General features: G+C 44.4%; 1 protein-coding gene across 5 annotated transcripts in view; it reads left to right on the forward strand.

Annotated features, from left to right (window-relative positions):
- LOC110528470 (bifunctional heparan sulfate N-deacetylase/N-sulfotransferase 2) overlaps nucleotides 1-26,364 on the forward strand; it is a 174,665-nt gene that overhangs the window by 142,285 nt on the left and 6,016 nt on the right. For 4 of the 5 annotated variants that reach the window (XM_036984301.1, XM_036984309.1, XM_036984320.1 and 1 more), the window contains 5 exons: nucleotides 7,884-7,935; nucleotides 10,284-12,029; nucleotides 19,093-19,180; nucleotides 19,302-19,456; nucleotides 20,321-20,506. In XM_036984301.1, coding sequence (XP_036840196.1) covers nucleotides 11,007-12,029; nucleotides 19,093-19,180; nucleotides 19,302-19,456; nucleotides 20,321-20,506 — 1,452 coding nt within the window. In that variant the 5' untranslated portion in view covers nucleotides 7,884-7,935; nucleotides 10,284-11,006. Of the gene's footprint in view, nucleotides 1-4,037; nucleotides 4,096-7,883; nucleotides 7,936-10,283; nucleotides 12,030-19,092; nucleotides 19,181-19,301; nucleotides 19,457-20,320; nucleotides 20,507-26,364 lie in introns of those variants that run through there. The other variant, XM_036984337.1, reaches the window with a different exon arrangement.

Genomic DNA, 26,364 nt, shown 5'->3' on the forward strand with positions numbered 1-26,364 from the left:
AATGGAACGCGGCAGCGGTAGAAGCAACACAGCAGAATCCTATAGAATAACAATACCACACACTCCCTGTGTTTAACTGCTGGGATTCCCTGAGCCTAATTCTTAACAAATGTGCTTTCTCAGCTGGCGCTTGTATTGGTTCAATCCAATTACTGTATATATGAATGGACAAAGCCATCGATCACGTGGCACCATTCTTCCCTATGTTAAGACTCAATAGCGCATTGAAGCCAAGTGAAGTCAGTTAAGATGGCGTTTCACGGAGACATAACATGCTCAGTTCGAGCTACTCTAGGAAGTAGCGTTGCAGGCTAGCTCAGTGCTGGCCAACAACTACTGCTCTCCCTCTCCTACAGACCATCCACAGGTCTCTACCCACTCAGACACAACCAACGCTGCTGCTAAAATGATTATTGATTAGATGTGTTACTCCATTCCACTGCTGTCATTGATAATTGATTTTTATTGCCATTACTAGTATATCTATTTATCCTGCTACTGGTCATTAGCACTGTTTACAATGTATATATTACCATTACTATATTACTGCTACCAGTAACTTTTCAGCCCAGTTTACATGCATATCCTTCTACCAGTCACTTTTTTTTTTTATCTATAAAGACACCGACCTCAAGGATCCTGTTTTCGGCTTACAATGTCTGCAGTACTGCGGACAGCCTTGAACTTTCATGGCTTCAATGAGAGGGGGCAGTCATTCTCCCCTGGTTCAATCTCCCCCTCATCACTCCGGGGCTGCTCTCTCCCTGCCAGGTTAAATATACTCCTGATTCCCCCTCCCCCCTCCACTGTTTCCTCCTTATCTCCAGCCGACTGCCCTTGTTTGCATGGCATCCCTCCATGGAGAGATTACCGGGGCCCCATGGTTTTGACGTAGCGCACCGGGTAACAGTGTAAATATTGTGACATGTTTTTCCCCCAAGCCGACCGGCACGTCAAGGCTACCACCTGTGGGCCCGCTGCGACGCTCTCTTTCTCCTCTGTCAGAACGCCAGTGCTCCACTGTGCCGCAACGGATGGCCTGCCTAATGAAGTGCCATCTTTAATCTTTAAATATTTATTCTGCTTTAATGAGGGAGATATTCTTTGAATATTTTTCACTCTGGAGGTTCTCCTCTGAGGGAACGAGCAGTCTTTGTGTGTCCTCTCTTCCCCTCAACCTAGACCCTGGTTTCAGACTTAATGTAGATATTTTTAGCCGTCCATCTGACTAACAAAGCCATGCCCGTCGATGCTGTGTGTTTGCATTGCTTTCCAGGAACTGTCAAGCTATTACGTTAAATAACAGGACAGAGAGACAGTTTCTTACATGAATTTCCTAGTCAAAGATAATCAAGTGAAACTAAGTCACCATACATGGAAAGACCTCAACAAAAGCTTACTCCTCTTCTGCTTCCCTTCTATGAAAAGAGCTTCCTCATCTGTCTGTTTCCGTCTGCCTGTCTATCAGGCTGAAATGGGAAATGAATTTGACTATAACAGTTTTGTCTCACACAGCAGTCCGTGTTATGATCTAGTCATAAATCCAGTGGAGCGTTGTTAGTCAGGAAGTGATAATGATCCGAGTGTTGGAGCGTTGTGCAGGCAGTTCAGTTAGTGGCTTTTCAACTATCATTTCCTTTAGATGATGACCTTGGCTGTTTTTATTACCGTGCTCTCATTGTGAATATATTGTAGTTGAACATTAGCTGAGGTTTATGGTCAGTTCATTTACAAGTGATAGGTACTCCTTTTTATTTTTTTTAAGCTACCAGGGATGACCACTTTTTTACATTCATGGACTTTGTAGCACCCTTGGGGCAGGTTTCCCAGACACAGATTAAGCCTTGATCTAAAAAGCATGCTCAATGGAAAATCTCTATTGCAATTGTCCTTTAGTACAGGACCAGGTATAAACTGTATCTGAAAGCCGTCCCAGTTTTAACGTCCCTAAGTTTAAACGATCATCTACTACCATCGACTCCTTGCCTGGCCTCTAGTTAAGAAAAGATATCTACAGTGGTTAAAGCCAGACAACAAACTCCATGGCAACGAAGGAGAAAACAACTGATATTTCTTAGAAAATATACCCAGTGAAAAGCGGGGTTTATCTTAGTCCAGAACACTCCATTGAGGTATAGTGCTGAGTGATTAACCTACAATGACTTTTTTTTTAAACAGCTGATTGACCAAATGTTGGTTCACTTATTATAATTGTACTTTGTTCGTCTTTCTTCTGAGCTCAATAAGCAGCAGATTCGTTGGAGATATATCAAATCAAGCCTGAACTGTGCGATGTAGTAGGGATTTGTAGTTTCCAACAGGCCAATATTCCACACAGTTTAGCCCAGAAAACGTGGTAATTAACTACAATGACCGTAATCCATTGCAAGCCTACTTGTCCAGTCTGTGTTTCTTTTATGCCTGCTATGTAAAAGAGACAGAAGTGATTTGATTGTTGGTATTCAGCAGTCATGAAAGTATGTCTTATTTACTTGAAAGAACTACTAAAATAGTGACTTTGTCAGACAGCATAGGCAGCAGCTCTAGAAATGACTTGGAATTAAATCATGAAGTCAATAAATAATTTAATATCCACAACTGAAATATTTGATTAAAGTAAAGTAATGAATGATTGTTAATAAGTGATAAGCAGTAATGGGCAGGCACTACCTTCATGGGACTTTTATGAATTGTTTTATTCTGTGTTACAGCATTCAACCCACATAATGCATAGAGCATTTAAACGGCCACAACCAGTAGAAATCCATTTTTTCGACCTGAAAGACAATGGCCAGATCTTACCCAGATCTCAACATTACAACAGCTGGTATAGGCAGGGTTTAGAGTCAGGAAAACGTCAACCCTCAACATTACAACAGCTGGTATAGGCAGGGTTTAGAGTCAGGAAAACGTCAACCCTCAACATTACAACAGCTGGTATAGGCAGGGTTTAGAGTCAGGAAAACGTCAACCCTCAACATTACAACAGCTGGTATAGGCAGGGTTTAGCGGAGACTCCTCCTCTCTCTGCTAGTCTTTCTGAAATGATTTTCCCCTGGCATAGCATGCTAGCTAGTTACACTAACAGCTGTCAGTCAGTGTCCTATTTGTTGTTATTTCTCTGCTACACGTGGAAATCACCACAACAAACATTGGGCGGCAGCGTAGCCTAGTGGTTAGAGCGTTTGACAAGTAACCGAAAGGTTGCAAGATCGAATCCCCGAGCTGACAAGGTACAAATCTGTCGTTCTGCACCCCCCACTGTTCCTAGGCTGTCATTGAAAATAAGAATAGGTTTTTTACTGACTTGCCTCATAAAAAAAAAAATCCCACCCAAATTCCTAAATATTAGCAGTCTTCGAGGTGTAACCTAAATGAGAATGTCTGCTCTTGGACAGGAATTACTCAAATAGGTGCAGCAACTTCCTCTGAGGTGGGCCTTTTTAATGGAAAATAATTAATACAATCGTAAACGGGGATTCTGTTTTTAATAAACGAACCGAAACCAAACTGACCTCAAAAAAAGCGCTAATCGCTCAGCACTACTGTGGTATGAGGTCCATCTACCCTAGAATTAATTAATTATCAGCTACACAAACACTCACAGATTTCACTGTACACTGGGAGAAACTGACAGATCTGTTGCTCTTGTCTTTGCTGAACAACCTTGTTCCGAGATCACTAGTCAGCAAGGAACAAACGTGCGGAGAAATACAAAAGACCCTTCTGCCTGCTTGTTTCCTGTTGGGTGACAGCGCTGCTCAGTCTACCCGGTGTGCTGTTCTGTTGCAACCCCTTGGGGGTACGTATGGAGGGAGAGAAGAGGGGCCATTGCCTCACGGAATTTAATGGTCAGCATTCCGCTGCTTGGGCTTTTCGCTGCGTGACCCCCGGGGTCTGAACAGAGGAGGGTTGAAGAGTGCGAGAACTTCATGTTTTCCTTTCTTCCCTTTGTTCCATCTGCTTTTTTGGTTCAGAAAGCAAACACAGCGGTTGTCGCCCCTCTTGGTATTCCAGTAGACGGACAAGCATCTGATCAACTCAACAGGCTTCTGGATCCAATCGACCAGCTTGGAAGTCCGTACTTTTGGCAGGGTGAATTACACACACATATACAGTTTCTCTCAATGAAGCTGACTCGATTCGTACAAGTAGCGTAAGATTTAGAATGGAGATAATTTAAGCTAAACATTAATGTTCACCTATCCAGTCAAATTAGTTAATTGTTTAATCCAGAGTTTCCAAGAGCAGCAGCCTCCCACCAACACTTCCTGTTGCACTCAGTCTTGCCATTGGTCCTCACATAATGCAGTTTGAGGCTTAGCGCTTCTGACCTTTCTCTGTTAGAACTGCTCTCTACACCCTATAGTCGCTGTAAGTGTTGGAGAGGTCATAGTTCAGACTGACCATAAGGTAGCACACCTGTGGGTGAATGAGTAAGTGACCCCTGGGGCCAAAGCAACAGTCACCTGCCTCTCTCTCCTGTTGCCATCAAAGGAGCCCAGTCACTGTGTTACTGCTGCTGGTCTCCCCCTGCTGGTGGGTTCCTGCACTGTATATACTGGCATGGTAGGATGAAGTTGCCTTTCCAGACAAGGTCAGCATTGCATTTTCCCCCAGATAGTTAAAGTTATGATTGGGGGTAGGGTAAACTGATCCTAGACCTGTACCTTAGGTCCTGGGTGGAATGTGAGGCACCAGCAGAAACAACAGCCTTCTACCAGCCCTCTGGTATACCATAGCCTCGGGTCAGGGTTCAGTCGAGTGGAGTGGACAGGATGCATGCTGGTCCTTAAGAGGTGAATAAACCCGAGCCCTATTCATTATCATGCAATCTTGCAGCATTCTTAAACCCTTTCTTTCTGATAAGCTCAGTTATCGTCAGATCTGTAATTCCCTCTGCCCTCTGCTTCCCTGTGGTATCTCTCCTCCTCTAGAAGCACATGGCTCCAGCATTTCCAAATATAGACTAAAGAAAATATAATAATTTAACTAACAGTTAATAACAGGGGATCTGTCTGGCAACTGTCTTGTTTGGTCTGTAATGCTCTCTGTGATTGAAGTATTATCAGGGACTTTCCAACCCGGGAACCCATCTGGTCCTGTGATAGAGGTCGTCTGATTCCCCTCATTTCCTCTCTTTATCTACATGCCATTTTATATACTGTAGCTTCTATAGTCAGGCTGGAGCCAAATGAAGGAGAGGATTTGAGAGAGAAAGGCTTACCTTTCTTTCAGGGAAAAATCTGTATCTGGGATTTATGTTCCAGATGGGCGCTTGTTTAGGAAGAGGTTGTTAAAAAAAATATATATATATTCCCAATATACTCTCTTGTTCGCTCTTTTACACACACACACACACACACACACACACACACACACACACACACAGAGTGTACAAAACATTAAGAACACCTTCGTAATATTGAGTTGCATCCCATCTTTTGACCTCAGAACAGCCTCAATTAGATTGTCAATACAGATTATCGGAGGACAAAAAAAGCCGATACCGATTAATCGGCCGATTATTATATATATTTTTTTATAAATATTTGTAATAATGACAATTACAGCAATACTGAATGAACACTTATTTTAACTTAATATAATACATAAATACAAATAAATTTAGTCTCAAATAAATTGTTTAAATAATGAGAAAGTAAAAGTGCAGTATGTGTAAAAAAAAGCTAACGTTTGAGTTCCTTGCTCGGAACATGAGAACATATGAAAGCTGGTGGTTCCTTTTAACACTTCAAGATTCCCAGTTAATAAGTTGTAGGTTGTAGTTATTGTAGGACTATTTCTCTCAATACCATTTGTATTTCATATACCTTTGACTATTGGATATTCTTATAGGCACTATAGTATTGCCAGCCTAGTCATAAAGTCATAAACAGCGCTGTGCCTCAAGCATTGTGAAAAGCTGCTGGCAAACGGAGGAAAGTGCAGTTTGAATTCATGCTTACGAGCCTGCTGCTGCCTACCACCGCTCAGTTAGACTGCTCTATCAAACATCAAATCATAGACTTAAGTATAATATAATAAACACACAGAAATACGAGCCTTAGGTTATTAATAATGTCAAATCTGGAAACTATAATTTCGAAAAAAAAGAATATATATATATATATATATTTTAGTGAAATATGGAACCTTTCCGTATTTATCTAATGGGTGGCATCCCTAAGTCTAGATACTGCTGTTACATTGCACAACCTTCAATGTTATGTCATAATTATGTAAAAATCTGGAAAATTAATTAAGGAAGAAATGGGCTTGACACAGTTCGCAACGAGCCAGGCGGCCCAAACTGCTGCGGCAGGGTAGCCTAGTGGTTAGAGCGTTGGACTAGTAACCGGAAGGTTGCAAGTTCAAATCCCCGAGCTGACAAGGTACAAATCTGTCGTTCTGCCCCTGAACAGGCAGTTAACCCACTGTTCCTAGGCCGTCATTGAAAATAAGAATTTGTTCTTAACTGACTTGCCTAGTTAAATAAATGCAAAATAAAATACCCTGACTCTGCTTACACTGAACGCAAGAGAAGTGACACAATTTCAGACACCGCATTGATTATATGCAGCGCAGGACAAGCTAGTTAAACTAGTAATATCAGCAACCATGTGTAGTTAACTAGTGATTATGTTAAGATCGATTGCTTCTTTTATATGCTAAGTTTAATGTTAGCTAGCACCTTACCTTGGCTCCTTGCTGCCTGCACTCGCATAACAGGTGGTCAGCCTGCCACACAGTCTCCTCGTGGATTGCAATATAATCGGCCATAATCTGTGTCCAAAAACACAGATGACCGATTGATATGAAAGCTTGAAATCGGCCCTAATTAATTGGCCATTCTGATTAATCGGTCGACCTCTAATGCCAGCCAATGTTGACTCCAATACTTAACACAAACCGGTGCGTCTGGCACCTACTGCCATAACTCGTTCAAAGGCACTTAAATATTTTGTCTTGTCCATTCACCCTCTGAATGGCACACATACATAATCCATGTCTCAAGGCTTCAAAATCCTTATCTAACCTGTCTCCTCCCCTTCATCTACACTGATTGAAGTGGATTTAACAAGGTGACATCAGTAAGGGATCATAGCTTTCACCTAGTCAATCGGTCATGGAAAGGGCAGGTGTTCCTAATGTTTTGTACACTGTGTATGTGCACACACCTTAGAGAGAGAACCCTGCCCCCCCCCCCCCCCACCTGCAACCTGTGTGTGTGTGTCTGCTGATCCAGTCAGCATCAGGGCGGGAGTCTGTGGGATTCTCTCTCTCTGTAGTTTAGTCGTCCCTCCCCTGTGTAGCCAGACTGGCTTGGGGTGAGGAGGGCCTAACGCGGACAAAGCCTGCTCCTCCAGCTGTCAGCAGCCTGAGCATTTAGGCTTTATAAGCTGCTCAGGGCCATAGCCCCAGGGCCACTACTACTGACTACTGAGGAGAGACTTGGAGGGGAGCGGCCTATATAAACTATTACACAAAGAGAGGCAGGAGGAGAGGAGCTGGAAGCTCGATGAATTGGGTCGGCCTTGGTGTGAAATGGTCAGTGACCAGCTGACTTCCCTCTCCTCCACATCGTTGGGCTTAATCGTCCTGGCCCTGCTCTCGGGGCCGGTTTCTGTCTTAAATGTCAGCTGTAAAATCTGTCAGATTCACTGGGACTGGGAGCCCTGTGGGACTCAGGGGTTGTTTTCAGGGTCAAATACTCGGTCTCTTTCCATCTTGCTCTCTCTTACCCAAAGGCCATATGTGTGGAATGGGAGGATGCCTGGGCTCTAAGCAGATGTAGATAGTAGATAGCCTGTACACCCACTCTTTAGACGGGAAAATCTCAGCACTGCATTCACGTATTCTCTCTGCTCTCTCCCTCACAGGTCTCCCTGCCTGACCGACTCCGTCAGATAAGGCCGACACACCAGTTTTCAGGTGAGACCTCTCAGCTTCCTCCAGTCTTAACACCAGCTCAAACCTACCACCACTTCTATACATTGTTTACCCCCGGAGTCTCAGTCAAGTCTGTCCCAAGCCTTAGCCTAGTTGTTAAAAGCGACGCCCCCCCCCCCCCCCCCACATCCTTCTCTCCTTACACCATTAGGGCTCTATTATTTAGCACAGCAATCTCTGCTCTGCTGAATCGCCTCCATCTTCACTTCTTTCCCCCCCTCTCCCTCTTCATCACACGATCATGTTTCCTTTTCCGCCCTTGTTTTTATAAATGGGTGCCTCTTGAAATGTAAACGAGTTATGCACACACAGCGGTCACCGCTATTGACATTTTTCACTAGATTGTTGCTGAAAAAAGATTGGAGTGGTCATTGCAGTTCAGAACGGGTTATGTGGCATGCTTGTATATCCGATACTGAAGCATTTCCTGTGGATTTCTAGATATCGACTCGCGTCACCCCTGTCGTTCGTACAGACCCAGCTGTTATACATTGCTTTTTATTTCTTAAAAATGTTTCCAGGTCTGACCACAACCGCTTCACCTAGAGCAATAGTAACAAAACTAAAACTAAACTTCAGAGTACAAGGTGACACTGACCCATTTTTCCTCCTCCCCACCCATCCACCTAGCTTCTGTACCCTTGTGGGAGGGGGTGGAGGACCCTGTGTGTTGTGATTTGTCTCCCAATGGCCCACATGTTGGAGTGGAAGGAGGTGAGACTTCTCCGGCTAAGAATAGAGAGTCCCCCCCCCCATATGTTCACAGAGGAAGTTGGATTTGCGGTGAGAGGGGAGGTCCACTCCAGGGCGCCACGTCTTTGAGTGGTTCTGGGGGGTTTGAGTGGAAGCACCATGAGAGTTCCTCACCTTTCTCTGTCCTTCCTAATGTTCTTGCTCATTTCTTTCTTTCTCACTCCTCATTGTCCATTCTGTGTTGTAGACTCTGTCTCTGTCTCTCTGTCGTCTGTCTGTCTGTGTGTTCATCTCCGTCTGTGTTTCTCTCTGTCAAGGTGCCTTTGCTAAAGCCGAGGCTTAGTTAGTACTTCTGAGAGAAAAATGATCCTTTAAGTGCTTGCCCAGGAAATGTAGCGTGGCGGCACGGTTGACATTGATCATGTCAGGGTAACTTTGATAGATCGCGGTATCCTGTTTATGATGCAGGGTGGTGAGCGTTTGTCTGGGCTTGGGACTCGATTTGTCCGTTTTTCTTCTTCTAACGAGCTGATATGGGCTGCTTGTTTTGCTCTTTGCATTTAACCACATATTTATATTTGCACTGTAGCGCCTTGTTGGTCTCCTCCAGTTCCCCCACAGTGATAAATGATCCAGCCAGCCTGCAGGGACTGAGACACTGTTTCAGTGCTGCTGTATCGTAGTCATAAAGCCACTGAGCTAGTCTCCTGACCTGGTCTGGTCCCAGAGGGCTCATTGGAATCAACCCAACCCACTGCAGGTGGAATGCATTGTCTTAATTCTCTAGTGGCTCCCATGTAAGGCAGGTCTTGTGCTGGAGATATTTCCCAGTTTACTAACACACTGACAGGGCACAGCTCTCACGGCATTGAGTTCCCTGACCCCCCCCCCCCCCCCATCCTCCGGCACTACCATTGCGCACCCTGCCTGCATCTGTGTTGGACTAGCAGCAATCGTAAACAAAATCTTAATTGCTCTGCAGCATTGGCCCACATTTGAGATCGTGTACCCCCAGCCACCCACACAGCCGTATAATCATTCACATTTAAGGTCAGAGTTTTCTTTCCACACCTGTAACGCTATATTTGAGGAGGACGGGAACACATGGAGGTTATGGTGAGGCTATTTTTGGTCTCTGTGAGGAAAAAGTGCTCATGACACATAGAGGGCTTTGGGGATGGCCTGGTTTTGAGTTGGGGGAGGGGACCTAATGGAAAAACCATAAGGCTGCAATCTTTAGGCCATATGGAAGCGTCATCAAGTTTGACCCTGCTGCATGGTTGTGTTGACTCGTTCTCTGTAGGGTGTGGGCCACTGTCAGCACAGAGACGCTGTGTACCCACAGGGAACAACTCAGTCTGACAGGCAGTTTCACCAGCAAGGTTTTATAGCTGCCTTTTGGTTTATGATGCTGTTAGCTGAGCGGTTTTGCAAACAAATAATTATTCTATGTCCAAGACAAATGTCAAGTGAACATTTATTTTTACTTTTAATAGAACTGTTGTCTCTGTTTATCTTCTATTTCTGTTTTGCGTCGTCATGAGACATTATCCTGAGGACTAATTTTGGTTACAAGAACATGGATTGTGATCTGACTGATCCTACTCTCTCTCTCTCTCTCTCTGCCCCTCCCTCAGGCGTGTTCCTCTCTGCCGCCTTCAAGATGAACAGGTTGGGCCTCCACAGGGGGCAGTGTTGAAGGCTGAGCCCCAGCCTGCCGAACCCCCAGCCGAGACTCTGCTGAACCCAACACACACGCACAGAAGGTCTGCCACACACACAACCTGAGAGCAGGAGCTACACCCCCATGATACAACCAGCATCTCCTGATAACGGCCGTGTTTACGTGTGTACGAGGGAGCTGTGTGGTGTTCAGTGACGGGGAAAGGAGAGAGGAGAGAAACTGCTGATCCGCCGAGAGGAGAGGAGGGGAGCGAGCGGAGGAGGAGGAGTGTGTGAGGAAAGCAGAGGGAGAAACCCAATCCTCTTAGGTAGCAGAGCTGAGAGCTGAGGACGGGCGTGCCTGGGAGCCAGAGAGAGAGGTAGGAGAGTGCAGAGGTAGAGGGAGCCCAGAGACCAGCCCAGGCTGAGTCGGAGCAGCCAGACAGGCAGCGCGTTGTGCATCCAAAGAGGTGGAAAGGCGAGCAGGGCCAAAGCCGGAAGGCGACTCATGGGCTATGGGGGCCACGGTGACCTAGCGTAAATGGCTATCCCTCAGCACAGCTTGGTGCCCGTGTCTGCTGCTCAACCCTCCCCCTCTCTCTCCTCCTGTGTCCCTGCCCGCTGCTGTGCCCCGTTGCTGTTCGTCCCTGGCGCTGCCTTCTGCTCTGCGCCGGCACTGCCCCTGTCGTGCTGCGGCCATGGTGGCCAGCCTATGGAAGCTGGTGCGGGGCGTCAGGCAACTGGAGCTCCATCGCCTCATCCTGGCACTCATTGTCTTCTGCCTTTTCTCTATGGCTTTCCTGGCCTATTACGTCAGCAACAGCCCCAAGATCAAGGAGGCCCCCCCGCTGCCCTTCAGTGACTGTCGGGGGGTGCCGGCGGCTGTGGGAGGTGGGCAGCAGGCGCCCCTCTTCCTGCCTCACTCGGGTCGGCTGCGCCAGGTGAAGGCCATGGACAACTCTCGTACGGACCCAGTGGTGCTGGTGTTTGTAGAGAGCATCTATTCTCAGCTGGGGCAGGAGATCGTAGCCATCCTGGAGTCCAGCCACTTTAGCTACCGCACCGAGATCGCCCCGGGGAAGGGAGACATGCCCACGCTAACGGAGCGCAACCGCGGACGCTACGCCCTGGTCATATACGAGAATTTGCTGAAGTATGTCAACCTGGACGCCTGGAACCGCGACCTGCTGGACAAGTACTGCATGGAGTACAGTGTAGGCATCATTGGTTTCTTCAAGGCCAACGAGAACTCGCTGCTCAGCGCCCAGCTTAAGGGCTTCCCTCTCTTCCTGCACTCACACCTGGGCCTGAGGGATTACCGAATCAACCACAACGCCCCACTGCTCTACATCACCAGACCCAACGAGGTGGAGCAGGGCCCCCTGCCCGGGGACGACTGGACCGTGTTCCAATCCAACCACTCCACCTATGAGCCTGTCCTCCTGGCCAGCACCAAGTCCTCTGATGCCCTGGCCCACCTGGGGCCGCTCAGTGCTATGCACGCCACCGTGGTCCAGGACCTGGGGCTCCACGACGGCATCCAGAGGGTCCTGTTTGGGAACAATCTGTCCTACTGGTTGCACAAGCTGGTGTTTGTGGACGCCATCGCCTACCTGACGGGCAAGCGGCTCTGCCTCTCGCTGGAGCGCCACCTGCTGGTGGACGTGGACGATATCTTCGTGGGCAAGGAGGGCACCCGCATGAAGGTGACCGACGTAGAGGTGGGTTCACTCTCTCTCTCTTTGTTTCTCTCACACTCTTCCTACTGTAGGTTCACTGTCATTGGTAATTAAAGCTTGTGTAAAGATGTATTATTAATGACGTAAAAAAAAACAAAGTAGGCGGATATTCCGAAGAGGACGATTATTCAGCCTGTTACCTTAACAAGTATAGATGTTTCTGTTAAAACAACCTTTGATTTACCACTTAGTTTTCAGGAAAGTGCTTCTTTCCTGCTCCTCTCATCATGGGACACATATTGATTTCCAATGTGATTCTCCGTAAGGTGTGTGACTTGTTTCTAAGGCAAGACCTAATAAAGGCTAACATTTATTAGGATGAATCTCAACAGGATCGGTGTCTTCTGCCATTAGCCTCTTAACTATTTTATCTGGTTGTTAGCCTGCTACTGTGTGTCATTGGCCTGATTTACTTGAGTTCAGTTCATGTTGAGAAAAACACCCCTGGATGACTTTAAGCCTTTTCCAGTCTTAACCAAAGCCTTATTTGAAGTGACAAAAACAGATTCGGAAGAGTCTCCAGTACGTCACAGCTCTCATAATGGCTTTTCTCTACCCTCTATAGCTGTTGAACACACTTAACCCGCGTCAGCAGTTTGCAATGCAGAAAAGTGTTGCCTGGAGGGCCACTCTGACAAATGCATCAAACTAAATGAACACAACTAATGGGAAATATTAGGAGGATTAATTAGGCTTTTGCACTGACAACAGGGATGCAGTTTGGAGAGTGATAGGGGGCGGGACAAGGGAGCGAACTTGTCGCTTCAGCAAGGGCTCCCACAAGTCAATCAGCCAGTTAATGAGCCTGTCATCAATTCAGCCTGACAAGGTTGGAACCAGGCGGTTGCATAAGTAAGGGCATATGGAGGGAGAAAAGTACTGTTGGCACTGCCACAGTGTTTAGTCATCACACCACCGATGAGACGTTTCGGGTTAATTGCTCCTGTGGAAATGATGACTAATAGGCCGTTTGACGTCTCAGGCAGCCGAGGCAGGTACATGCATGCTCTTGAGGCCGTAGCTTAACGGAGAAAACAACATTACATTACAGGTATATGGATTCATTGTGGAGCACAGAATAGAACAGCCGAGCTGGTGTAGTCAGAAGAATGGCCCATTGATTTTTTTTCTCACCTCAATCTTCTGAACAGAAGTGGTCTTCTCTGAAAGGAATTGGCCTGCTTGGTCTCTAGAGCATCAAGTCAATGGAACCACTTACCACTTTCTAATGTGTTAAAGATGCTGAAATGTATTTGATGACTTTTCAAATAACATTTCCACTCGGGCTGGGAATTGCCATGGACCTCACGATACGATATTTTCACAATACTTAAGTGGCAATACGATATGTATTGTGATTCTCACTATTCTACATGTATTGTGATTCTCACCCTTCTACGTGTATTGTGATTCTCACTCTTCAACGTGTATTGTGATTCTCACTCTTCTACGTGTATTGTGATTCTCACTCTTCTACGTGTATTGTGATTCTCACTCTTCTACGTGTATTGTGATTCTCACTATTCAACGTGTATTGTGATTCTCACTCTTCTACGTGTATTGTGATTCTCACTATTCAACGTGTATTGTGATTCTCACTCTTCTACGTGTATTGTGATTCTCACTCTTCTACATGTATTGTGATTCTCACTCTTCAACGTGTATTGTGATTCTCACTATTCTACGTGTATTGTGATTCTCACTATTCTACGTGTATTGTGATTCTCAATCTTCTACGTGTATTGTGATTCTCACTCTTCTACGTGTATTGTGATTCTCACTCTACGTGTATTGTGATTCTCACTCTTCTACGTGTATTGTGATTCTCACTCTTCTACGTGTATTGTGATTCTCACTCTTCTACGTGTATTGTGATTCTCACTCTTCTACGTGTATTGTGATTCTCACTCTTTAACGTGTATTGTGATTCTCACTCTTCTACGTGTATTGTGATTCTCACTCTTCTACGTGTATTGTGATTCTCACTATTCTACGTGTATTGTGATTCTCACTCTTCTACGTGTATTGTGATTCTCACTCTTCTACGTGTATTGTGATTCTCACTATTCTACATGTATTGTGATTCTCACTCTTTAACATGTATTGTGATTCTCACTATTCAACGTGTATTGTGATTCTCACTCTTCTACGTGTATTGTGATTCTCACTCTTCTACGTGTATTGTGATTCTCACTCTTTAACGTGTATTGTGATTCTCACTATTCAACGTGTATTGTGATTCTCACTATTCAACGTGTATTGTGATTCTCACTCTTCTACGTGTATTGTGATTCTCACTCTTCAACGTGTATTGTGATTCTCACTATTCTACGTGTATTGTGATTCTCACTATTCTACGTGTATTGTGATTCTCACTATTCTACGTGTATTGTGATTCTCACTATTCTACGTGTATTGTGATTCTCACTCTTCTACGTGTATTGTGATTCTCACTCTTCTACGTGTATTGTGATTCTCACTCTTCTACGTGTATTGTGATTCTCACTCTTCTACGTGTATTGTGATTCTCACTCTTCTACGTGTATTGTGATTCTCACTCTTCTACGTGTATTGTGATTCTCACTCTTCTACGTGTATTGTGATTCTCACTCTTTAACGTGTATTGTGATTCTCACTATTCAACGTGTATTGTGATTCTCACTATTCAACGTGTATTGTGATTCTCACTCTTCTACATGTATTGTGATTCTCACTCTTCAACGTGTATTGTGATTCTCACTATTCTACGTGTATTGTGATTCTCACTATTCTACGTGTATTGTGATTCTCACTATTCTACGTGTATTGTGATTCTCACTCTTCTACGTGTATTGTGATTCTTACTCTTCTACGTGTATTGTGATTCTCACTCTTCTACGTGTATTGTGATTCTCACTCTTCTACGTGTATTGTGATTCTCACTCTTCTACGTGTATTGTGATTCTCACTCTTCTACGTGTATTGTGATTCTCACTCTTCTACGTGTATTGTGATTCTCACTCTTCTACGTGTATTGTGATTCTCACTCTTCTACGTGTATTGTGATTCTCACTATTCTACGTGTATTGTGATTCTCACTCTTCTACGTGTATTGTGATTCTCACTCTTCTACGTGTATTGTGATTCTCACTATTCTACGTGTATTGTGATTCTCACTATTCTACGTGTATTGTGATTCTCACTATTCTACGTGTATTGTGATTCTCACTCTTCTACGTGTATTGTGATTCTCACTCTTCTACGTGTATTGTGATTCTCACTCTTCTACGTGTATTGTGATTCTCACTCTTCTACGTGTATTGTGATTCTCACTCTTCTACGTGTATTGTGATTCTCACTCTTCTACGTGTATTGTGATTCTCACTCTTCTACGTGTATTGTGATTCTCACTCTTTAACGTGTATTGTGATTCTCACTATTCAACGTGTATTGTGATTCTCACTATTCAACGTGTATTGTGATTCTCACTCTTCTACATGTATTGTGATTCTCACTCTTCAACGTGTATTGTGATTCTCACTATTCTACGTGTATTGTGATTCTCACTATTCTACGTGTATTGTGATTCTCACTATTCTACGTGTATTGTGATTCTCACTCTTCTACGTGTATTGTGATTCTTACTCTTCTACGTGTATTGTGATTCTCACTCTTCTACGTGTATTGTGATTCTCACTCTTCTACGTGTATTGTGATTCTCACTCTTCTACGTGTATTGTGATTCTCACTCTTCTACGTGTATTGTGATTCTCACTCTTCTACGTGTATTGTGATTCTCACTCTTCTACGTGTATTGTGATTCTCACTCTTCTACGTGTATTGTGATTCTCACTATTCTACGTGTATTGTGATTCTCACTCTTCTACGTGTATTGTGATTCTCACTCTTCTACGTGTATTGTGATTCTCACTCTTCTACGTGTATTGTGATTCTCACTCTTCTACGTGTATTGTGATTCTCACTATTCAACGTGTATTGTGATTCTCACTATTCAACGTGTATTGTGATTCTCACTCTTCTACGTGTATTGTGATTCTCACTCTTCTACGTGTATTGTGATTCTCACTCTTCTACGTGTATTTTGATTCTCACTCTTCTACGTGTATTGTGATTCTCACTCTTCTACGTGTATTGTGATTCTCACTATTCTACGTGTATTGTTTCTCACTATTCTACGTGTATTGTGATTCTCACTATTCTACGTGTATTGTGATTCGATACTGGGATGTTATTGTGATTTGATGTTCCAGACATATTGCTCACCATTTGTCTGCTGCAGAGAGACAGAAGAGAGCATGTTTTCATCAGTCATGTAAATAAGTGCTGAAAACATGTTGGCTCACTATTTAAAAAGAAGATGGGAAACAAGCTATAGGATGAAAAATAACAGCGTTTTAGCGCAGGTACAGCCGACTAGCGAAAGCCAACACTGCCTAGCAACAACAAAAAAATATATATTTTGAAAATTGTATATTGATCCGGACAGTTGTCTTGTGCAGCATTAAGATATTGCCATTTTGAAGTTAAATCACCTAAATTCTCTACTAAAGTGGATGTAAAAAGCTTGATAAACATGTATTGCTCTTTGGGGACCCTGTTAATCATCTGTAGTTCATTGCAACCAACCATGTTGATCCTATTAACATTTTGAGGTGTCACAAAGAGGTTGGTTAGAATTTTTCTTCCGCCTGCCCTGACGTGGTGTTAAACATTGTGGTCGTTGCCATGCAGGCTCAACTTTATTTACCGCAGTGTTGTCTAACTACCCCTACCACCTGGCCTCTGGTTGAGCAAAGCGGCTTTAATCACCTCAAGCAGTTGTGAGGCGAGTAACGGGGCACAAACAAGGCATGGCTAATGGACCACTAATCTTGTCTATTATTCTCACTCTGGGTGCAACCTCAGCACTGCACTGACTCTTAAGCACTAAAGCTGATTTACACACACACACACACACACACCACGCACATACATGCATAACCACGTTCACTTTTCTATGCTATGTTAGACACGGTTGACTCCTGCATCTCAGCTGTATTCTACTTGCTTGGTTGATGGTTGAATTTGGTTGGATGGGTACTCGGTCACCTCAGCATCTCAAACAGGCATTTCTAGATCTCTGTCCTTATGGTAAATGGCAGCTGCTGTTTGCAATTGACCATGTCCTTTCATCCTCCTCCTATAATGCAGGCCTGAGCCAGGTAGGAGTCCTGGACATGTTGACGGTCTAGGGCAGGGGTTCCCAAACCTTTTCCCTCTGGGGCCTCTCTTCCAGCATTTGGGGAACATCCCGCGCACCCCGCTGCACACGAGCGCACGTGCAACATCTATTTCTATGTGCACAAGCAACATCTATTTCTACGTGCACAAGCAACATCTATTTCTACGTGCACAAGCAACATCTATTTCTACGTGCACAAGCAACATATATTTCTATGTGCACAAACAACTTATATTTCTATGTGCACAAGCACTGTTTTTGACTAACTGTTACCACCCCTCTTGCGGGTTTAAAGCTTATTTCCTGCAATTGTACACATTTTGTAATGGGTTGCAAAGAAAATATAGCAGTTTTAAAGCAAATTGTCTTGCAATTCTATACATTTTGGCATGTCTAATGTGTAATCATGTGATATTTGAGTGACAAATAAATTACAACAATATCTAATAAAAAAAATTTAAAAAACATGGGTTAGTTGATCTGGACAAGTTATAAATAGCTCTCTAAGGTATGCAGTGACTGACAATGTGCCACCCAATTTCAAAATTGCACATTGTGCGTTCTGTCAACTTTCAAGAATCCGTTTAAAGCCTGACTGAGTTCCCCCCACAGTTTGGGAACCACTGGTCTAGGGTATGGTCAGTCAATTCCCAGAGGCTTCAGTCAGATCATCACTGCAGGTTAAGGCTTTTAAGCCAGCCTGGGCATTCACAATGTCCTTCGATTTGTTTCTAAAGACATGGGGAAATTCAAGGATATTGAGGTCAGTGATCTGTAGGCATTCATTTGATAAGGCAGTCGAAGAGGAAATACAAAGAGCTCTTCTCACCTCCTTGTCGGCTCTCTGTACTTGGCACAGACGGTGAAGATCAGTTGCCATGGTGACTAACCAGAGCCCCTGACCTACCCTTATGCCCCCACCCCTCTGTCTGTCTGCCCTTCTGCCTACCCCAGCCCTCCTTACTCTGACCCCTCTTTACCAGGCTGGCACAAAGGTCTGTGTGTCCCCACAGGACATCACCCAGGCATATGCTCCATACCACACCACCCTGTCCAGTAGCCTCTCTCCTCTCCTTTTTGAAAGACGATCGGTTGTTGTGGTGCAGACAGTTCAGTTACTGATCACCGCTTGTCATCAGACATGAAATATCGCTTGATCTGTCTGTGGGGACACATTTGTCTCTCCATCAGCAAACCTAAGGTCCCAGGCAGCCAATACTGAGACATGGATCATATTGCACAAACACACAGACCGCACAAACACACAGACCACACAGACACTCATCCTAATCGGCAAGAAAAACAAAGTGTGTGCACATGCTCAAGGACATCAGTCCCCTTTAAATAAGTCAGCGATTGTATCTCTTATCAGGTACAGCCGCTATCTCTCTCCCAGAGGTACAGTGCATAGCTCTGGGTTGATTTGTGGAGGCAGAGCAGCTATCTCTTTCCCCATTCTGTGATTTGTATATGGATGCTGCTGTAATCATCTGATATAGCTGATAAAGTGTGAAGGTTTGGGGAATTTGTTGAACAGGACTCTGTGGGTTTGCTTTGGAATCCCATTTCAGTCTGTACAATAACCCCAACATCTGCTCATTCTTTCACACTTGTGGCTACCTAGATATGTTCTGATTTTATTCCATGTCGTCCCATGTCTGTTCCATGTCTGTATTCTTCACTTGAATGATGCATCTGCAGTTTATGTCCAAGAGTTATTTCGCCATCTAGTGGTTAAGAACATTATAGCAACATTATAGTTTTTAAAGATAATAACTGCAATTGTGACTAATTCCCATTCCTCTGTCATGTCCTCGTTTGCAGGCCTTGCTCAATACTCAAAACAAGCTGCGAACGCTGGTCCCTGATTTCACCTTCAACCTCGGCTTCTCTGGAAAGTTCTACCACACAGGTAAGAGAGCATCTCAAAGTGAAAACACAGAACATACCCTGTGCTAGACAACGTCTCTGTAGATTTTGAGTTGGAGAGTGTCATGAAGAAACTCCCTGTACCCATCTCTTCCCCCCTTCAGGCACAGACGAGGAGGACCGGGGAGATGACATGCTGCTAAGACACAGAAAGGAGTTCTGGTGGTTCCCCCACATGTGGAGTCACATGCAGCCCCACCTGTTCCACAACGTCAGCGTGCTGGCTGAACAGATGAGGCTCAACATGCTGTTTGCCCAGGTGATTGGGCTTCCAGTCTGTCGATACCTAACATCATAATCATACGATAGCTCTGTCTAGTAAGATGCATGCTGTAGTTATGGCCGTGTTGATCCAGATGGTGAGTGGTAATTGGATTCCTGTATGCTGGCCGTTGTAGATGTTTCCTTGTTCGCGATTACAATAAACCACGGTAACAAGGCTCCCAGACATTGAGGCCAAAGATGCCCCTAAGGCTGCCTTGTTGATGTAGTGAGTGGCATTGGGAGCCAAGGGGTTGGGCCCAGCGAGCAGACGGTGTCAGTGTGTGTGTGAGGTGAATACTAACCAACACCACGTCCCCTCTCAGTAATCCCTGCTGCCATACAGATGTCTTTGCTGGCTGACACTGACGGAGAGCATCTGAGTGGTCAGGGGAGAGGATCCTTCAAACAGCTCTCCATAGCTTCTTCTTAGGAAGGATACACACCGTCTCAACTGAGCTGAACAAACACCAATCCCTCAAGCGTTCCCAACACTGTGTTTTTCCAGCGAGGGGCACAGTGGCACGGTACCACCATACATTAAGATTAGGATGAATTTTTGTTACTCTCTAAAGGATTTAGGCTCCTGCTGAGCTTCCTGACTGTTTCTTATTTAGCAGTGTGGAGTGGTCTGTGGACAGAGCAGGGCAATGTCGCCCTCCAGTGGAGGAGCTGCACATTATTTTTTCTGCTGCGTGTTTGTTTTGAAGCAGACAGTGACTCATTCATGGTTCAATAAAATGTCCATTTAATCACGTTTTGTTATTGTAATTTGTTCCTGGTGTCCTTTCCTGTCCCTAGACACTACTAATATCCATCTGTGTCTCACTCTATCTCTACCCCCCCCTCTCTTCCTCTCCAGGAGCATGGGATCCCTACAGACATGGGCTATGCTGTGGCCCCCCACCACTCGGGGGTCTACCCTGTCCACAGCCAGCTGTACGAGGCCTGGAAGTCAGTGTGGGGAATCAAGGTGACCAGCACAGAGGAGTACCCCCACCTCAGACCTGCCCGCTACCGCAGGGGCTTCATCCACAGTGGCATCCAGGTCAGTCTACTGTTAGTCATGGCAGTTAATCAGTTTGTTAAGTGATGAACTGTGGTTTAAAGCTCGCCGCCATTGGACTCTGGAGGGATGAATCACGCTTCACCATCCGGCAGTCTGACAGACGAATCTGGGTTTGGTGTATGCCAGGAGAACGCAACCTGCCCAAATGTATAGCTTGTGCCAACTTTAAAGTTTGGTGGAGGAGGAATACTGGTCTGGGGCTGTTTTTCATGATTCGGGCTAGGCCCCTTAGTTCCAGTGAAGGGGAATCTTAATGCTACATCATACAATGACATTCTAGACGATTCTGTGCTTCCAACTTTGTGGTAACAATTAGGGGAAGGCCCTTCTTGTTTCAGCATGACAATGCCCCCGTGGGACCAAATCCATATTAATGCGTATGATTTTGGAATGAGATGTTTGACGAGCAGGTGTCCATATACGTTTGGTCATGTAATGTATAACTCAATAATGTCCTTCCAAAAACTTACAATTAAGCAGCTTTTCTGCTTTTTTTTGCCTCTGCTTGGCCTGTTAAGAAATGAGTGATTTGGGTGTCTGCTAACATTAGCTAACATCTTCTAAACAGCCAGCAGGCCAACTCTTTCAAACCATTTAAAAAAAAAAAATAGACGTTACTGGCGAGATAGTTGTTGCATAGGCTTTATCCTTTTTTCTAACACCAGCTGTGGATTGCTTGGCTTGCTAGCTCGCTTGCATGCAGTGAGCTCATATCAGCGCTGTTGCGGTGACTGTATAACTGGCAGTCAAATTCCATGTGATGGTTTATTCATGGTAATTAGGCTTCTCCAAGCTTTGATGATGCTGATGGTTATTAGTAGCCTACCAAACGTATTAACTGCCTGGTACTCAGCACTCTATTATCCCTCTAATCACTCTGACATCAATGCAAATGTAATCAAAAATCTAATCAAACACTTAATGAGAGCCCATGTTGCCCAACATTTCTATAGGCTATGCAATTGTGCGAGAAAATAAAGTGATGGCCTCTACTAAAAAGAGGAGGATCCCATCAGCTTTCTATAGGCTAGGCCTACTATATTTATTTCTCAACTTTCCTAATATTAAGCACATTGTTTATATTTACAACAGTAGTATAGCCTACCTGGCTGGCAGTAGAAAATAAACCATGGGGAAAGGCGTCCTCCATTCGCTATAGGTATTTTTTTTTATGTTGCCCTGTTTCGATACAGGTGCATGATAATGGTCCATTCTAAATCAAAACAGATTTCCCAAATATGTTATTTACCATATGTAAAGTAGAGGTCGACCGATTATGATTTTTCAACGCCGATACCGATTATTGGAGGACCAAAAAAAGTCGATACCGATTAATCTGCCTAATTTTTTGTATTATTTGTAGTAATGACAATTACAGCAATACTGAATTAACATTTATTTTAACTTAATATAATACATAAATTAAATAAATTTAGCCTCAAATAAATAATGAAACATGTTCAATTTGGTTTAAATAATGCTATAACAAAGTGTTGGAGAAGAAAGTAAAAGTGCAATATGTGCTATGTAAGAAAGCTAACGTTTAAGTTCCTTGCTCAGAACATGAGAACATATGAAAGCTGGTGGTTCCTTTTAACATGAGTCTTCAATATTCCCAGGTAAGACGTTTTAGGTTGTACTTATTATAGGAATTATAGGACTGTTTCTCTCTATACCATTTGTATTTCATTAACCTTTGACTATTGGATGTTCATATAGGCACTTTAGTATTGCCAGTGTAACAGTATAGCTTCCGTCCCTCTCCTCGCTCCTACCTGGGCTCGAACCAGGAACACATCGACAGCAGCCACCCTCGAAGCAGTGTTGCCCATGCAGAGCAATGGGAACAACCACTCCAAGTCTCAGAGCGAGTGACGCTATTAGCGCACACCCCACTAACTAGCTAGCGATTTCACATCGGTTACACAAGCCTAATCTCGGGAGTTGATAGGCTTGAAGTCATAAACAGCGCAATGCTTGACACACGACGAAGAGCTGCTGGAAAAACACACACAAGTGCTGTTTGAATGAATGCTTACGAGCCTGCTGCTGCCTACCACCACTCAGTCAGACTGCTCTATCAAATCATAGACTTATAATATAATAACACACAGAAATTCGAGCCTTAGTTTCCGGAATCAACCATTTTAATGTCCTATCATCTCGAAAACAAGACGTTTATTCTTTCAGTGAAATACGGAACAGTTCCGTATTTTATCGTATTTTAACGGGTGTAATCCATAAGTCTCAATATTCCTGTTACATTGCACAACCTTCAATGTTATGTCATAATTCCGTATAATTCATCGATTATATGCAACGCAGGAAACGCTAGGTAAACTTGTAATATCATCAACCATGTGTAGTTAACTAGTGATTATGATTGATAGTTTTTTAAAAGAAGGTTAATGCTAGCTAGCAACTTACCTTGGCTTACTGCATTCGCGTAACAGGCAGTCTCCTCGTGGAGTGCCTCTCGGCAGGTGGTTAGAGCGTTGGAAGAGTTAACTGTAAGGTTGCAAGATTGGTCCCCCGAGCTGACAAGGTGAAAATCTGTCGTTCTGCCCCTGAACGAGGCGGTTAACCCACCGTTCCTAGGCTGTCATTGAAAATAAGAATGTGTTCTTAACGGACTTGCCTAGTTAAATAAAGATTAAAGATGTAAAAGAAAAAATAAATTAAAAATCCGCCAAATCGGTATCCAAAAATACCGATTTCCGATTGTAATGAAAACTTGAAATCGGCCCTAATTAATCAGCCATTCCGATTAATCGGTCGACCTCTAATGTAAAGACTAAAGGTTAAACCAAGAATATTCTGATGGGTGACAATATTAGCCTACCACTTGTGAATTATACACTGCTCAAAAAAATAAAGGGAACACTTAAACAACACAATGTAACTCCAAGTCAATCACACTTCTGTGAAATCAAACTGTTCACTTAGGAAGCAACACTGATTGACAATAAATTTCACATGTTGTTGTGCAAATGGAATAGACAACAGGTGGAAATTATAGGCAATTAGCAAGACACCCCCAATAAAGGAGTGGTTCTGCAGGTGGTGACCACAGACCACTACTCAGTTCCTATGCTTCCTGGCTGATGTTTTGGTCACTTTTGAATTCTGGCGGTGCTTTCACTCTAGTGGTAGCATGAGACGGCATCTACAACCCACACAAGTGGCTCAGGTAGTGCAGCTCATCCAGGATGGCACATCAATGCGAGCTGTGGCAATAAGGTTTGCTGTGTCTGTCAGCGTAGTGTCCAGAGCATGGAGGCGCTACCAGGAGACAGGCCAGTACATCAGGAGACGTGGAGGAGGCCGTAGGAAGGCAACAACCCAGCAGCAGGACCGCTACCTCCACCTTTGTGCAAGGAGGAGCAGGAGGAGCACTGCCAGAGCCCTGCAAAATGACCTCCAGCAGGCCACAAATGTGCATGTGTCTGCTCAAACGGTCAGAAACAGACTCCATGAGGGTGGTATGAGGGCCCGATGTCCACAGGTGGGGGTTGAGCTTACAGCCCAACACCGTGCAGGACATTTGGCATTTGACAGAGAACACCAAGATTGGCAAATTCACCCCTGGCGCCCTGTGCTCTTCACAGATGAAAGCAGGTTCACACTGAGCACATGTGACAGACGTGATAGAGTCTGGAGACGCCGTGGAGAACGTTCTGCTGCCTGCAACATCCTCCAGCATGACCGGTTTGGCGGTCGGTCAGTCATGGTGTGGGGTGGCATTTCTTTGGGGGGCCGCACAGCCCTCCATGTGCTCGCCAGAGGTAGCCTGACTGCCATTAGGTACCGAGATGAGATCCTCAGACCTCTTGTGAGACCATATGCTGGTGCGGATGGCCCTGGGTTCCTCCTAATGCAAGACAATGCTAGACCTCATGTGACTGGAGTGTGTCAGCAGTTCCTGCAAGAAGAAGGCATTGATGCAATGTACTGGCCCGCCCGTTCCCCAGACCTGAATCCAATTGAGCACATCTGGGACATCATGTCTCGCTCCATCCACCAACGCCACGTTGCACCACAGACTGTCCAGGAGTTGGCGGATGCTTTAGTCCAGGTCTGGGGGGAGATCCCTCAGGAGACCATCCACCACCTCATCAGGAGCTTGCCCAGGCGTTGTAGGGAGGTCATACAGGCACGTGGAGGCCACACCCACTACTGAGCCTCATTTTGACTTGTTTTAAGGACATTACATCAAAGTTGGATCAGCCTGTAGTGTGGTTTTTCCACTTTAATTTTGAGTGTGACTCCAAATCCAGACCTCCATGGGTTGATAAATTTGATTTCCATTGATCATTTTTGTGTGATTTTGTTGTCAGCACATTCAACTATGTAAAGAAAAAATTATTTAATAAGAATATTTCATTCATTCAGATCTAGGATGTGTTATTTTAATGTTCCCTTTATTTTTTGAGCAGTGTATATTATCCCTTGTGAATGGTACCCAGCATAAGACACCATGCCTTTTTTTGTGACTTTTTCGAATCATAGTCGCACGGGCCTATATGTTTCAATAAGGTTTGTATCACAACTATAGTGGCGAAATAACTTCTTAAAATTTAAGCACATTAATCCGCTTTACAAGGGGTGTAGAGCCTAACTGGCATACATAAGTAGCGTGGGAGTTTCAAGTTTGGGGAAGATCGTTTTCACCTTAAAAATGCACCTTTATAATAAAAGCCATTACATGCATAATTGCATTTCCGCTAATGGAACATTTGCGCTTATAGCCTACTACTATGTGCGAATTGCTGTGCTTATAATGTGAAGAAATAGCCCAATAGTTTAATACTTTAAGCTAAACATTCTGATCTGTTGTATCAGCCACACTTTTTGTATCTAGTGGTTTATTAATTTGGGATCTGTCACATTCCACAACTGCCCCAGACTATGTTTGGTATATGTATTTCTCGCACAGAATAGAATAGGTTGACTTTTGTACTATGGGGACAGTAGATTGAAATAGGCTAGTGCTTTTGCTGTTCGTTAGGCATACTCCTCTTGCTGGCTGACAAAGTAAATGTGGACAGTTCTTCCAATATCTTCAATATGCACCTAGGAATAGGATAAGGACGCGCGCCATTGTGTCCCCAATGTGTCTGTCTTCACTTGTAGCCTGTGAGAAAGACCCGATGACATGCTGTAGTATGCAGCACTAAGGGAGAAGGGCACAACGGCCACCGGCCGGCCGCAAAAGGCATGGATTCTTTTAAGGTGCATTATGGCAACACAAAAGGGATGCTGTCGTGAAATTCTAGGCATTATCAGGTGCTTGTCAAATTGTGAATGATGTAGTGTGTACAGCCTGTGCAAAAAACAAAGCAGAGCTCATCAATCAAATGTATTTATAAAGCCCTTCTTACATCAGCTGATGTCACTAAGTGCTGTACAGAAACCCAGCCTAAAACCCCAAACAGCAAGCAATGCAGGTGTAGAAGCATGGTGGCTAGGGAAAAACTCCCTACAAAGGAACCTAAAGAGGAACCAGGCTATGAGGGGTGGCCAGTCCTCTTCTGGCTGTGCCTGGTGGAGATTTATAACAGAACATGGCCAAGATGTTCAAATGTTCATAGATGACCAGCAGGGTCAAATAATAATAATAATCAGTGGTTGTAGAGGGTGCAACAGGTCAGCACATCAGGAGTAAATGTCAGTTGGCTTTTCATAGCCGATCATTCAGAGTATCTCTGCCGCTCCTGCTGTCTCTAGAGAGTTGAAAACAGCAGGTCTGGGACAGGTAGCACGTCCGGTGAACAGGTCAGGGTTCCATAGCCACAACCAGAACAGTTGAAACTGTAGCTGCAGCACGACCAGGTGGA

The sequence above is a fragment of the Oncorhynchus mykiss genome, chromosome 1, assembly GCF_013265735.2.
Source record: "Oncorhynchus mykiss isolate Arlee chromosome 1, USDA_OmykA_1.1, whole genome shotgun sequence".
Taxonomy (NCBI): Eukaryota; Metazoa; Chordata; class Actinopteri; order Salmoniformes; family Salmonidae; genus Oncorhynchus; species Oncorhynchus mykiss.